This window comes from Pseudochaenichthys georgianus, chromosome 11, assembly GCF_902827115.2.
Source record: "Pseudochaenichthys georgianus chromosome 11, fPseGeo1.2, whole genome shotgun sequence".
In the NCBI taxonomy this organism is placed as follows: domain Eukaryota; kingdom Metazoa; phylum Chordata; class Actinopteri; order Perciformes; family Channichthyidae; genus Pseudochaenichthys; species Pseudochaenichthys georgianus.
Genome location: NC_047513.1, coordinates 21725251 through 21740242, shown reverse-complemented (window position 1 = coordinate 21740242; position 14992 = coordinate 21725251). Strand labels below are relative to the sequence as shown.

The 14992-nt window shown below is 41.8% G+C and overlaps 1 protein-coding gene across 1 annotated transcript in view; it reads left to right on the top strand.

Annotated features, from left to right (window-relative positions):
• Positions 1–14992, top strand: part of elp2 (elongator acetyltransferase complex subunit 2) — a 35057-nt gene that overhangs the window by 5126 nt on the left and 14939 nt on the right. The window contains exons 8-10 of the mRNA XM_034095206.2: positions 9535–9681; positions 9948–10046; positions 12045–12145. Coding sequence (XP_033951097.1) covers positions 9535–9681; positions 9948–10046; positions 12045–12145 — 347 coding nt within the window. The remainder of the gene's footprint in view (positions 1–9534; positions 9682–9947; positions 10047–12044; positions 12146–14992) is intronic.

The following is a 14992-nucleotide window of genomic DNA, read 5'->3' as shown; positions in this document are numbered from 1 at the left end:
AAGGAAGGCAAGGATAAAGAATTATGTAGTAGCTTTAGACCAATATCCATACTTAATGTAGACTACAAGATGTATACGTCCATAATTTCGAAAAGATTTGAGACATTCATGCCCGACATTATAGATGAGGACCAGACTGGTTTTATTAGAGGGAGACAGACACAAGATAATATAAGGAAAACAATTCATATAGTGGAGGAGGCCCAAAGGAGGGGAGACAGTGCAATTTTAGTGAGTATAGATGCAGAAAAAGCTTTTGATAGTGTGAACTGGGTCTATTTGTATAATGTCTTAGAAAAGTTTGGATTTAATGAAAAGTCAATCAAATGTATAAAATCATTGTATCATGAACCAACAGCTAGAGTGAAAGTGAACGGTAGTCTGACGGATCGGATTAAATTAGAGAGGTCGACAAGACAGGGCTGCTGTCTCTCCCCAACACTTTTTGATATCTTCATCGAACCATTGGCCCAAGCAATTAGGCAGAACCAGAATATAAAGGGGGTTAAGGCAGGAGGTTTAGAACACAAATTGGGACTATTTGCGGACGACTTGATAGCATATATGGGGCAACCAGACGTGGGCTTCCCGATACTGATGGATTTACTGGAGGAATATGGACAATACTCAGGGTACAAACTAAACGTGACAAAGACACAGATTTTAGCACTAAACTACACACCAGAGATCAAAGACAAATACAGAATTAGATGGGACATGGATACAATTAAATATTTAGGGGTTAACATCACAAAAGGATTAGACAAATTATACAATGCAAATTATACGCAGATCAATCAGAATATCAAGAGGGATTTATGTAGGTGGACAATACAGACCTTAGACCTTAGTTCAAGGATTGAAATAGTTAAAATGAATATACTGCCTAGGCTACTGTACCTTTACCAATCACTACCTATATCTATTCCACAAAGTCAATTTATGGAATGGGATAAATGGATTTCAAGGTTTATTTGGGGGGGGGAAAGGCCCAGGATTAGGCTTGCGACACTGCAGCTACCCAAAGGGAGAGGAGGATTGGCAGTGCCGAGTTTCCAAGATTATTATTATTATGCAGCACAAATCAGAACAGTGGCATGCTGGTGTAATATGGAATACGTAGCTAAATGGAAGGACATCGAAACAAATGGGGAAAACAACCAGATTCAAAAACTACTCGGGGATAAAGAATTATTCAGGACACAGGAAAACGTATTAGACCCAATCACAAAATTCACTTTAAACACTTGGAACACGGTAATAAAGAGATACAAAATAGGAAAACAGACAAAGATTTTGAGATGGATAACAAGTGATAATGAATTCCAGCCGGGAAAAGAAGATGCAGGTTTTAAGCGATGGGCCCGAGGGGGCATTACAGCAATATGTAGGATGGTGGAAAAAGGGGAAATGCAGAGTTTTCAATATCTAAGAGATAAGTTTGATCTGAAAAGGGGTGACCATTTTAGATACTTACAGGTGAGAGACTATTATATAAAAGAAATAAAAATGGATAAAAACACTAAACAAAATGGGGTAATTAAGGTCATGATTGAAGCATATGAAGGGAAGAAAGGCAGGGTGATTTCAGCTCTATATCAAGCTCTGTTGGAGAGTAGGGGGAATTCAACTCTATATATAAAAGAAAAGTGGGAGAAAGAACTCGGGATTGATATGACAGAGGAAGAATGGTATAATGTATGTAGAGTGCAGCATTCAACTACTGGGTCAAGGGTGTGGAGGGAATTTGGGTGTAAAAACATAATCAGATACTTCATAACCCCAAAGATAAAAGGGAGGTATGCCCCGGAACAGAACGCATGTTGGAGGCAATGCGGTGAGGTGGGGGCAGACCACACACACATTTTTTTTAAATGCCAAAAGATGAAGGGATACTGGGAGGAAGTGTGGGGAGTATTGAAGGGGATCTTAGGTTATGAGGTTCCTAAGACCGGCCTGATGTTATACTTGGGGAATCTGGTGCAGGAAAACTCACAGGGTGGGGACAGATACCTGATTAAGGTGCTGCTGGCTGCCAGCAAGAAAACAATTACCAGAGCATGGTACAAAGCAGATCCACCTACAAAGGAGCAATGGCTGGGAGTAGTACAGGAAATATTTGATATGGAGAGATTCACACACATATTGAGGATCCAGGAAGGGAAATTTGAGTCTAAATGGGAAAAATGGGTTGAATATAAAAGAAAAATGAATGACACCACAAATTGAGAGTTGGAACCAGACCATGATGTTGCATTAAAATAGGATAGAAAGCTTCCATGTCACTGTTTGCTTGTTTTTATTATTATTTGTATTTTCTTTTTTCTTCTTCAATGGGTCTCTAATTCAAGTGTATACTGAACTATATGTTGTTTTGTATGTTTATAAAAATGTCAATAAAAATGTAAGTGAAAAAAAAAAAAAGATGAGAGTTTTGTAATTTTCATCCTAGGTACACTTCAACTATGAGAGACAGAATGGGGGGAAAGAATCCAGGAAATCACATTGTAGGATTTTTAATGAATTAATTGATAAATTCCTCGGTAAAATAAGTATTTGGTCACCTACAAACAAACAAGATTTCTGGCTCTCACAGACCTGTAACTTCTTCTTTAAGAGCCTCCTCTGTCCTCCACTTGTTAACTGTATTAATGGCACCTGTTTGAACTCGTTATCAGTATAAAAGACACCTGTCCACAACCTCAAACAGTCACACTCCAAACTCCACTATGGCCAAGACCAAAGAGCTGTCAAAGGACACCAGAAACAAAATTGTGGACCTGCACCAGGCTGGGAAGACTGAATCTGCAATAGATAAGCAGCTTGGTGTGAAGAAATCAACTGTGGGAGCAATTATTAGAAAATGGAAGACATACAAGACCACTGATAATCTCCCTCGATCTGGGGCTCCACGCAAGATCTCACGCCGTGGGGTCAAAATGATCACAAGAACGGTGAGCAAAAATCCCAGAACCACACGGGGGGACCTAGTCAATGACCTGCAGAGAGCTGGGACCAAAGTAACAAAGGCTACCATCAGTAACACACTACGCTGCCAGGGACTCAAATCCTGCAGTGCCAGACGTGTCCCCCTGCTTAAGGCAGTACATGTTCAGGCCCGTCTGAAGTTCGCTAGAGAGCATTTAGATGATCCAGAAGAGGATTGGGAGAATGTCATATGGTCAGATGAAACCAAAATAGAACTTTTTGGTAAAAACTCAACTAGACGTGTTTGGAGGGGAAAGAATGCTGAGTTGCATCCAAAGAACACCATACCTACTGTGAAACATGGGGGTGGAAACATCATGCTTTGGGGCTGTTTTTCTGCAAAGGGACCAGAACGACTGATCCGTGTAAAGGAAAGAATGAATGGGGCCATGTATCGTGAGATTTTGAGTGACAACCTCCTTCCATCAGCAAGGGCATTGAAGATGAAACGTGGCTGGGTCTTTCAGCATGACAATGATCCCAAACACACCGCCCGGGCAACGAAGGAGTGGCTTCGTAAGAAGCATTTCAAGATGTGATTTTCTGGATTTTTTTTTTCCTTCTCATTTTGTCTCTCATAGTTGAGGTATACCTAGGATGACAATTATAGGGCTCTCTCATCTTTTTAAGTGGGAGAACTTGCACAATTGGTGGCTGACCAAATACTTTTTTGCCCCACTGTATCTCCTCTTTGGCTTAATGGAGCATTTAGAAAAACTAGACACAGCCTCTAAACTTTTTGTTAGGCCCGCATCACCAACTAGTTTCTAGTTCCTACACTCGTCGATCAGAGCGAGCGGAGCGCATTTTCTCATCCGCCTCACGGAGCGTAGAAAGTGAGGGGCAGGGCTGCTTCTCTTCCGTCGGCGTGGAGAGGAGGTGTGCTGTGCTGCTGTGGGGAGGTTTTTTCCCCGGGAAGTCGTGGAGAGACGGAGCGGCTGCACGTTGTTGCTCGGGCCCCCTTTTTCCACCTGTCCAGTTGTGCTGTGGCGGGGACCTGCTTCCACTTGTCGTGTGCTGCTGTCCTGGCGAGATTTTGCCCCGGGGGCGTAACGGAGAGACCGGAGCGGCTTCGCGTTCGGGCTGCGGCCTGCTTTACACCTGCTGTAGCGGAGGCCTGTATCCACCTGCTCCACCTGTCGTGCTCTACGGTGCCGAGGACGTTTTACCACGGGGATATCGCGGAGAGACTGGAGCGCCTCTACACCTCGAGCTGGGCCTGCTTCGCCTATCCTGCTGTACTGAGGAGGTTCTGCACCGGAGATATCGCGAAGAGACCGGAGCGCCTCCGGACCTGCTTGCGCGCCTATCCGGATGCTGTGCTGGTCTGGGAAAATGGCCCATATCGTGATTCTGCTATGCCTGTTAGCTATTTTGGACAATGAGAAGTTCTCTCATTATCCTGAGAAGTCGACTGGATTCAGGTCTGTTCTACCGCCCGCAGTGGACATACCCTGTAAAGGTTCGGATGTGTTACACAGACAATTACTGGTTGCCTTGTCACAGACATTCAGTTCGACAAATGTTTGTCTTTCTCACTTGCCTGCTATGATGGTTCTTCAGGACTGCTTCTTGAGCTCTAATCTCACTTTCGCGGAGTTTACTGGTGACTTTAAAGCAGATGACAATGTATGTGTGTCGGTTAAGAGGAAAAGGTGCTTGTTGTTTTTGTTATTATTACTATCAGGGAATGTACAACTAAACCCTGGACCGCCCAGCAGCAGTAGTAGTCAGATAGCTACTCCTGCTGATTTTAATTCTAGATCTGGGTTGGGATTCATTCACTTAAATGTGCGCAGTCTGTTACCTAAGTTAGATTTTGTCCGCATTTGGGCGAGCTCGACTGATGCTGATTCATTGTCTTATCAGAAACGTGGCTAGATAAATCTATTTTGGCCTCTGACATCTACTTAAATGGTTATAGTGTATATCGTACCGACCGTCCTAAAAAAGGTGGTGGCGTTGCCATTTATGTGAAAAATAAGTTTTGTGTAACCAAGATGGTTTCCAAATCTATTAGTAAACAACTAGAATTTTTTGCTTTAAATATTGAAGTAGCAAAGGGTCAACAGGTCATGGTGGTGGGCTGCTACAGACCCCCCTCAGCTGTCAAGGACTCTTTATCTTCTTTGGCAAAACTTTTATCTCAACTTGACTACAAGGAAATAGTGCTGCTTGGTGATTTTAATTGGGACTGGTTAACTTCTGTGTCAGAGGATTTTAAAAACCTTTGTATCTCTCTGAATGTTACTCAGATTATAGACAGTCCTACTCGCCCTAACATTAAGTCCCCAAATAAATCCTCCCTAATTCATCTCATTTGAACTAATGTTCCCCATAAATACTCATCTGTGGGAGTATTTGCAAATGATCTGAGTGATCACTGTGTTGTATCCACAATTAGGGACACTAAGGTCCAACAGGGTAAATCTCGCATTATCAGTAAGAGAGACAAAAAGCATTTTGTGGAGCAGGGTTTTGTACATGATCTGTTTGATTTTGATTGGGGTAAAATCAATCTGTGTGCTGATGTAGAAACTGCATGGTCTTATTTTTATCTTGGTTTTATGGAAATTATAGATAGACATGCACATTTAGAGTGAAGGGACGTGACAATCCTTGGTTTTCTGCTGAATTATCTAGTCTCCTACATGAGAGAAACAAGGCCTGGGCAAAGGCTAGGAAATCAGGCTCAGAGGTAGAATGGCTGCGTTTTAGGCAGCTAAGAAATAGATTCACTTCACATGTCAAAAGTGCTAAGTCTAAGTATTATCTGTCAGTTACCACAAAGAATCTGAATAATCCTGGAAAACTTTGGAAAGCCATAAAATCGATATCCACCGGTGATATCCGTAATGAGCTACCTCCGTGCATTACCACAGCATCTGGCACTATATCGGACAGGGCTACCATGTTAAATTGCTTTAATGAGCATTTTGTGTGCTGTGGCTCTGTTTGATTCTGTCACTAACTCTGCTTCTGTGAACACCACAGTCTGTGACTCTGAAAAGTGTGTTTTGGAAAACCCTTTTAGTTTTACTCCTTTTACTGTTGATGTTGTTCGTGAAGCTTTAATCAAGTTAGATCCTAAGAAACCGGCTGGCCCGGACAACGTAGAGCCTTTCTTTTTAAAGATAGCTGCAGATTTTATTGCTCCACCTCTCACTACTCTTTTTAACCTCTCCCTCAGCTCAAACACAATTCCAAAATTGTGGAAGTCAGCGTATGTCCTGCCTCTACTAAAAGGTGGGGAGGCCACTTTATTAAATAATTATAGGCCCATCTCTAAATTATCAGTTCTGGCTAAGGTTCTTGAACGCCTAGTGAGACAGGTAAAGGTGTTTTTATGTACAAATGACATCCTGTCTAAACATCAGTCAGGCTTCAGAAAGCAACACAGCACCATCACTGTGACTGCGACAATGAAAGTTTTGAATGATGTGGCAAGTTTTTTAGATAATAAGCAGAGTTGTGCAGCTCTATTTATTTACCTGTCCAAAGCGTTTGATACCGTCGATCATTGCATCTTAAAGCAGAAGCTACTCAGTATTGGCATATCCAGCCATGCAGTAGGGTGGTTTGTAAACTACCTCACTGAAAGGTCCCAATGTGTTCATTTTGATGGGCTGTCTTCTGAGTGGTTAAACATTACTAATGGTGTTCCTCAAGGTTCTGTTTTAGGTCCACTTTTATTCTCCATCTACATCAATAGTTTAGGTGAAAATGTCGATGGAGCAACCTTACATTTTTATGCGGACGATACCGTGATGTACTGTGCAGGTCCCTCCATTAAGGAGGCTGTTGTTGAATTGCAAGCAGTTTTTAACATTATTCTGACTCAGCTCTCTGAACTAAAGCTTCTTTTAAATGTTGATAAAACCAAGGTAATGCTCTTTTCAAAAGCTAAAAAGACACCAGAGCCTGTTGTAGATATTGTAACTATGCAAGGAATAAAAATTGAAGTGGTTACCTGTTACAAATACCTTGGTATCTGGCTTGATGATTGTCTCACTTTTAAACGTCATGTAAATAACCTGCTTAAAAAACTGAGGGTTAGGCTAGGTTTCTTCTACAGGAACAAGTCCTGTTTCTCGCTTGAAGCCAGGAAAAGGCTAGTCACTGTGACATTTTTACCTGTGCTGGACTATGGTGATTTGATTTATATGAATGCACCTGCCAATTGCCTGATCAAGTTAGATGCTGCGTAACACAGTGCACTAAGATTTGTGACAAACTGTAAAGCATTAACCCATCACTGTACCCTGTATGCAAGGGCTGGTTTGCCTTCGCTAACTGTATGGAGGCTCAGTCACTGGTACATTTTTATATACAAAGCCATGTTAGGGAAACTTCCATCCTACATCTGCTCCCTGATCTCACGGCAAATTGTGGCTACTGCCTGAGATCGCATGCTGTAGTTTTATTAAATGTGCCAACTGCTAAGACTGTCTTAGGGAAGATAGCTTTTAGATGCGCAGCTCCTCTGTCTTGGAATAGTCTGCAATTGAAATGGAAACTGAGCAATCTGGTGCCACTAAATGTTTTTAAAGCTCGGTTAGATGCTACTCAATCGGAAGCTGTTGGTACCTGTTCATGTGGATAGTTATTGTAAATTCTAATCCCTGTAATGATGCTGTAAGTCTTAAGATGTCCTTTTTGTTGTTCTGTTTATGTTTTTATGTTTCATGTGGAACCTACTTGAGCAGGTCTCCCTTGAAAAAGAGATCAATGATCTCAATGGGATACACCTGGGTAAATAAAGGTTTGAAATGAAAATGACATGAAAATTTGCTATTCACAGTATTGTGGTAGCTGCTAATTCTGTAACCCTCTTCAAGGGCTCTTCATTACGGCACTGTTCTGACTGTGTAAAAGCTATTTCATCTCCTTAACCAGGCCTCTCCACCAGTGTCTCCTTCCCACTCACAGTCTGTGACCCACTCCACACTGCCAAGCTGCGAGCAGGCAAAGAGACAGAGAGAAGTTTGTTGATATGAAATATCCCCATGGCATAGGAATGACAAAACTCGCTCTCCACTGTGATAGTAGTTACATAAATCATTCTGTTTTTTAAGGGTTTGGCAGATGGCACATTGCAGCAGTAGTGGTGCAGTTTATCATAGCTGTTAAACACTGGCATTCAGAGCATGGTGCTGTTTCTTGTTTTTCTGTTTCTATCTTTATCCTTTCTTTCTAAATCACAATTCCCTTTCCATCAATCTTAGTACTAGAATAAAATAGGCTCTGGAATAAAAGCAGCTTTATTGTATCTAGTAATGTTTTGCTACACAGTTTATTAAAGATGAAAATATTTGTTAGTTGCAGCCCTAATCATGTTGCCGTCTTTGGAACAGCTGTCTGGATGAAAAGTCTTCAACACGCAACAGTACTGTGTTACTCATTTTGATTATGATGTTCAATCAAGCATCTGATCCCACACTGACACACATACGGCTACACATGATTTCAATCTCATTTTAAAACATTTGATGCTATTTGTTGTAATTTAGGGTGGGGTGAAAATGTTGTATTGCTTCTTCAAAAGGCTACAGTTGGGAGCTTTATCATGGCGCAGATTTGAAAATCGAATGAACGAAGAAAACTCTAAAGTTTAAGTGAAAGTTTCAACTCGATTTGTTGGCAATAGGTCATTTATACGGTTAAAAGTATCAAAACTACTCCGACAGGCTGGAGAAAATGACTAATGCAGTCTGTTTTGGCAGAATTTCAGCCCAGTACCAAAATGTATCATCAATATCATTACTAAATGATCGACAAACAACTATGGCCTTACTCCTAGCTCTCCCAGCATTTAGAAGGCATTAGGTGGTGGCAACGGAGGAATTTATAATATGTCTGTTTATCTTGGCAGAGGCAAAACTGGGCCAGTGGCCATTGGACTAAACCTGAAGCACATAATGTGACAGACGGGAGCACTCAGAGATAGTGGCTTGTGCTTTGTTTACCACCTGTCTGTTTATATTTGTCCGGTACTCCTGCTGTCTTGCTGGCCATGTCACTGTCAGCAGCGTTCTTCTAAAATGCCTCGATAACAGATCTAAAAAACAGTCAGGCTTTAATGCTCATTACAGACCAGAAAACTAAAGTTGGAGCCAGAGTCAGGAAAGTTGGTAGTTAGGCTCAGTTCTAAATGTTGCAACATCAGTTCATTATTCATCATTTTATAAAAAAATATATATTTCTCTCCACACACACTCACAGGAGTTGTTATCCCTTGAATCACTTCGTTTTCTAGCACCACATAAGTGGAACAAATTAAAGTGATATTTTTATTTAATGTTATTATTTGACATCTCTTTATTTATTTTCTTAATCCTGTAGTATATTCTTCCTACTTAATACTCATGGTCTTTGTCATTTTGTCCTATATAAACCATTTTTAAAGATAAATACTTGATAAAACACAGGGGTGTAAGTATTTCAAAGGCATTCAGGTTCAGTGCATAGGGAAGGGTATTTTAAGAGCTGATAGAAAATGTCTTTCAGTGGAACAAGGTTTTCATGTTCTCTCTTTGTCTCGTTCAGGTGGAGAGCTGCTATTAGCCAGCTGTTCCCAGGACTGCCTCATCAGAGTGTGGAGGCTGTGTGCCAAGTCTGGGACAGACGCCCAGACAGAGGACGACCACACCATCATCAAAATGAAAGAGGACGTTTTTGAAGTGAGGGAGAAAGGTGAGCGGGCCACACAGGCTTGATTTATAAAAATTGAGCTAATTAACCAAATGAGTAGGCTCATTTTTTGATGATATAATTGCACACGGTGGTTTCCGACTTCCATAAAGAACAAGTTTGTGTGTAACAATTACTTATATTTCATGGAATGTTTTCTGTAGTTGGCCACAAAAAAGTTCACCTTTTTAGTATCAGCTGCTTCTCTCCTGATCATTGTTTAAAACCAATACCAACCAAAACCAATCTGTCCTCTGTTCCCGCTCCAGATGTGTCCTCCTCGGTGTTTGCTGTGACTCTTGAGACAGTCCTGGCTGGACATGAGAACTGGGTCTATGGAGTCCACTGGCAGCCTCCTGTCTACAAAGGTACCTTGATGAGCAACCAGGGAAGGGATCAGTCAATACTTACGAAGTTTCAGATAATTAGCAGTAGGTTCCTGCAGAAATCTCTTGGTGTTTGTGTCAAATTAAATCAAAGTCTCAGAGTTGGCCATACGGTACTTACCTCTAAACATTTCACTCACTTATTTGGTTTCACCAGCCTGTGAAAGTAAATGGATTTTCTTGCATGCTACACGGAGAGATGTTGTTTCTCTCCCTCTGTCCTGCACTGCTGTTGTTTACAACAGTGTTTCATACCAAAGACCACTTAACCAATAAAAAAACACTCGCGGACCACCAAACTCCACAAATATCCAAAAACACATCGTTTTTCTAGAACAGATTACAAATCGCCTGAAAATGGTACAAACAAGTGGCAACATGTGTGATGAAGGTGTTGCGCTGGGCTATATCATGCAAGGTGAAACTTAAGCTCACTCCATTGCGGAGATATTCCCGCGAGAGTGCGGAAAACTTTAATTAATTTATTTATTTCAAATGTGAAATGTTACCAATATACTCACGGACCACTAGGGGGCGCTCATGGACCACCAGTGGTCCGCGGACCACACTATGAGAAGCACTGGTTTACAAAAAGCAGCACAAGACGGTGACAAAAGAAAAAAAGACAAAAAAGGTGTTTGCTTAATTAGCTCTCAAGGAAAAAGCCGAATGGATGTGCTAAATATTCTCTTTAAACTCTGCTTGCCTTAAAAGCTTATTACATTAAGATCACTTCAGACAGCTTCTGTATACATCCCAGATACACAAGTAAGTGAAATGACTTAATTATGAGGGCATATCCAGTCGCAATAATTTGCCTATTATTGACATTACATTTGTTTTCCATCTTTAAAACCTAAAATGCTATCATCATTAAGCATACATTATAATTGTTAAAATATGATACCATGCATCCTTATACAAATTGATCTCTACATAAATCGATCTCTTGCATGCAGCCCCCAATGTGTTTGGGAATACCAGTAAACAGAAGCAACTTTGCTTTTTAATGGTACATTTTGACCTGTTAACACATGTATTTATTTTATTTTATTTTACCTTTATTTAACCAGGATAGGTCTCATTGAGATTACAAATCTCTTTTTCAAGAGAGTCCTGGCCCAAGAATGGTAACAGCACAGTTTCAGACAGTTTTACAGTTACAAACAATTAAAAACACACAATCACAACACAGTCATACACCAAATTTAGCCAAAGCAGGTGTAGGAAGGAAGCACTTGATTTGTTGCATCAGAGCAGGCAGACATCCTTAACATGCTACCGACTTTTATACATTATAGAGACACAAACTATGATGAGGATTTCTGTACAACCTTAAAAATATGTCATAGAATATCACAAGCCACTCATAGAGGCTTAGCCAACGCTTTAAGCCACTGAAGATCCGCTTTCTTTACATAATTGACACACACTTTACTTGTCAGGTCAATAAATGTCTGGTACAAAGTTTGCAGTTTAACACGGAGTCCATTGTTTTTCTCGTAGTGTTACAAAATTGACAACACAATAGGCAGCCATACTTTATCTCAGCGTGTGTGTGTGTGTGTGTGTGTGTGTGTGTGTGTGTGTGTGTGTGTGTGTGTGTGTGTGTGTGTGTGTGTGTGTGTGTGTGTGTGTGTGTGTGTGTGTGTGTGTGTGTGTGTGTGTGTGTGTGTGTGTGTGTGTGTGGTGTGTGTGTGTGTGTGTGTGTGTGTGTGTGTGTGTGTGCTTGTCAGTGTGTGACTGTGTGTGGGTGTGTGCTTGTCAGTGTGTGACTGTGTGTGGGTGTGTGCTCGGGGGTCTGTGCTCAAATCTGTTTGGCCTTCCGGCTGAACCCCAATCCACAAATATTGTTTACTACCTTTTATACCAGGTGCGTTCATTGTCTCCTACACCACTAGCCTAATCATTGACTGTTGTCTGTAGACCATTATTAACTGCAAGCTGCTCCTATAAGTGTCTATTTGTCTCCCCCTGCAGGTGGAGAGCTGCACCAGCCTCTCAGTCTGCTCTCTGCCTCTATGGACAAAACCATGATCATCTGGGCTCCTGAGGAGGGGTCTGGTGTCTGGGTGGAGCAGGTGAGTGTTGTCTTGAGCGCCTTCACACACACATACATGGCATCAATCACTCTCTGCAGGGAACACTGGGTTTGCACACAGACCTACACACCAATCCCTTTTCTGCTAGTTTTCCTTTCAGCAGCTCTTGACATGATCCAAGCGTTTGAGCCCCCCGCAGTATTCTCTCTCCTGCTGTCAGGGCCCCTGCGTCGGTCTCCACTCTCCCTGACATTGAGGTGTCAGGAATAGAAGTGATAGACAGTGATGAAGAAGCGTTGAGCCTGGCGCACCACTGTGAGTTTAGACAAGCCGAGGTTGTCCTCCTCCATCTTCCCCTCCATCACTCACTCACACTGAACCCCCTGTTTTACGGCCCATTCCCCAACAAATCCTATGTGTCCAATGGAAGACATACCATAGCCTCTGCCTGCAACCCCTTTTTCCTTATTATTTTTTCACCCCATGATCTGTCTTTAACGTTGACTCCCCTTTCCGCCTTCACTCATTTCACTTCGTCTTTTTTTCCACCCCTTGCCTTCCCTTCTCTCTCTCCTGTCTCGTCTCCCTCTCTCACATTCTCTCCCTCTCCTGCTTTCCTCTCTCTCCCCTCCACCTCGTCTCTCTGAGCTCCACACAGCTGCTGTTGTGCCGGAATGTGGCTAAATTTAACACAAGTGTGGATAGTGAAGAAAAAGCCTTTTTTCCCATCTGTCCCACAGTTTTTCTTTTTTTGACTACGACAAGTTCTCAGGTGAGTCAGGATTACCTTAGGATACCTTTGAACATACCTGTCAGAGAGGCAGAAACAGTAACAGGCTTGCAAAATTGTCAGACACATATTTTCACGCATGCAGAATCTCATTGTGCACACAGGCTCCAAATGAAATACATACATCCTTCCCATTGCACTGAAATTGGCTCACTTCACTGTATGGCAGGCACCTTGTGTGTAATCACACTCTGAAGTGATTTTCCATAGTCGATCATTTTGGCGCCTTTGATCTCATCATTCACATCGACAGTGACGAGCAACAAAGACCAAAGAAAGAAGCAACCAGAAAAGTCTTGATTCTCCTCTCAACAAAGGGACGATGATTAGAGCCTGAAGCGAGTGTCACATAGTCCTCTCAGTCTTCTTCTTAGTATATCTAGACAAAGGTGGTCACTGGAAATGAAAAGCAGCAGTGGGCATTTGAAATCATGTCTGCTGTGCCCAATCTCTATCCACTGCTCAGGCCTTTCTTCTTTAAGCCAAGAAAAAATAAAAGTATCCCCCTACCTGAAATAACCTTTTTGTTGAAAGTGACTCTTTTCCTGTTCCTTCACACCTGATTTTTTTTTTTTACTTGAACTATCAGGTTGCCTGCTTGCAAAGCCTGACCTCTGAAGCTTGAAAGGGCCTCACAAAGGCTTTTGTACGGGACGTTAACGTTATTGGCAGAGCAGATTCCACAGTGCTAACTGACCGGCCAAGTGTGTGCTAATTAGCCGTTTTTTTAAAACAAAGTAGTGCCCCACTTCCTCACACTGATTAGAGTAATTGGTGAGATTTAATGGAGAGCAGGGTTAGCAGTGGGGTGGCCGGGGCCCACCACTGCGTAAAGCACATCTCACTAACAAGACACACTGGTAATTAACATCTCAGACTGACCGCAGCGGGCCGCTACAGGGCCTGCAGGGACGTGTGTGTGTGTGTGTGTGTGATAAACTATTTTCAGACCTCGCCTTGTGTAATCTCCTTGGCACTTGGCCGCATGGCAGATCAATTATCCACTAAAATAAAATGTTGTTTTTAGCTTCCCTCTCTGATTTACAATTCCAATTCATCTCTGACCACACCCAACTTCTCCAATAGGTGTGGTCAGAAGTGCTTTGTTGGATCTGTAACCACACCCAACAAGGAAATCACTTGGTCCTGGAGAGCATCTACACCATGAGATCAGCAAAGATTTCAAGAGGGTTGCTTTTGATGGTAACCCTTAGAAAATTAGATGTAGGATAGATTTAATGTTTCGCTAAAATAGAGGAAAGAAAATCCATCCAACCTTCTGTTATTGGTAGACTTGAACTATTAATAAAATACTTACATAGACAAAAAACACAGAGAATTATAACTTGACTGCACATCCGTCTTTTAAAGCATTGTTTTTACTTTAGCACACAGTAATGATTTAGTTCATTCTGACGGCTCTCATTAGTGTTGTAGACACTGTTACATTCAGTAATTGCTGAAAACAATTAGAGAAGTGGACAGCACTCTAGTGGTCTGGAACCAGGCTATAGTAAGACGTATATCGTGCCAAACACAAGACATTTGATGCTTCCTGCATTCAAATGTGAGGATAATTTGATATGAACAGTTGAACAGATTAATTTAATTCTTATTTGCTGTCTTTAATTATGTTCTACATCTCATCAGGAGACATTTAAGTGAAGGAGAATACATCTCAGTGTCAAGTTTGAAAACCTGTCTGTACGGGTTTTCCCAGTTAAGCTCATTCTGCAGCCATCTCTCTGTTTCTCTCCTTCAAATAATGATATACGCCTTGCCTTCTTTGTCTGTCCTTGTTCTCTCCTCCCCCATACCCCCGCTGGCCAGCGATAAGACACATAGTGCATCCATATTGTTCCCCCAGTCGTAAACAAGACAGATGACGGCTTTTTGCCTCTGTGAGTTTTTGAATGATTTACGGCAGACTCTTGTGTGCCGAATTTTAAAATCAATCTGCTTAATGTTGCATCTCTTTCTCTCTCAATCTCACCGTCTATGTTTCTACCTGCCTGCTTCTCTCTCTGAATGGCTGCAGGATCGTGCCATTCAATGTGAAGGGGTGTCTTTATCGCTGCCATTAGTTCCGCTGTGTT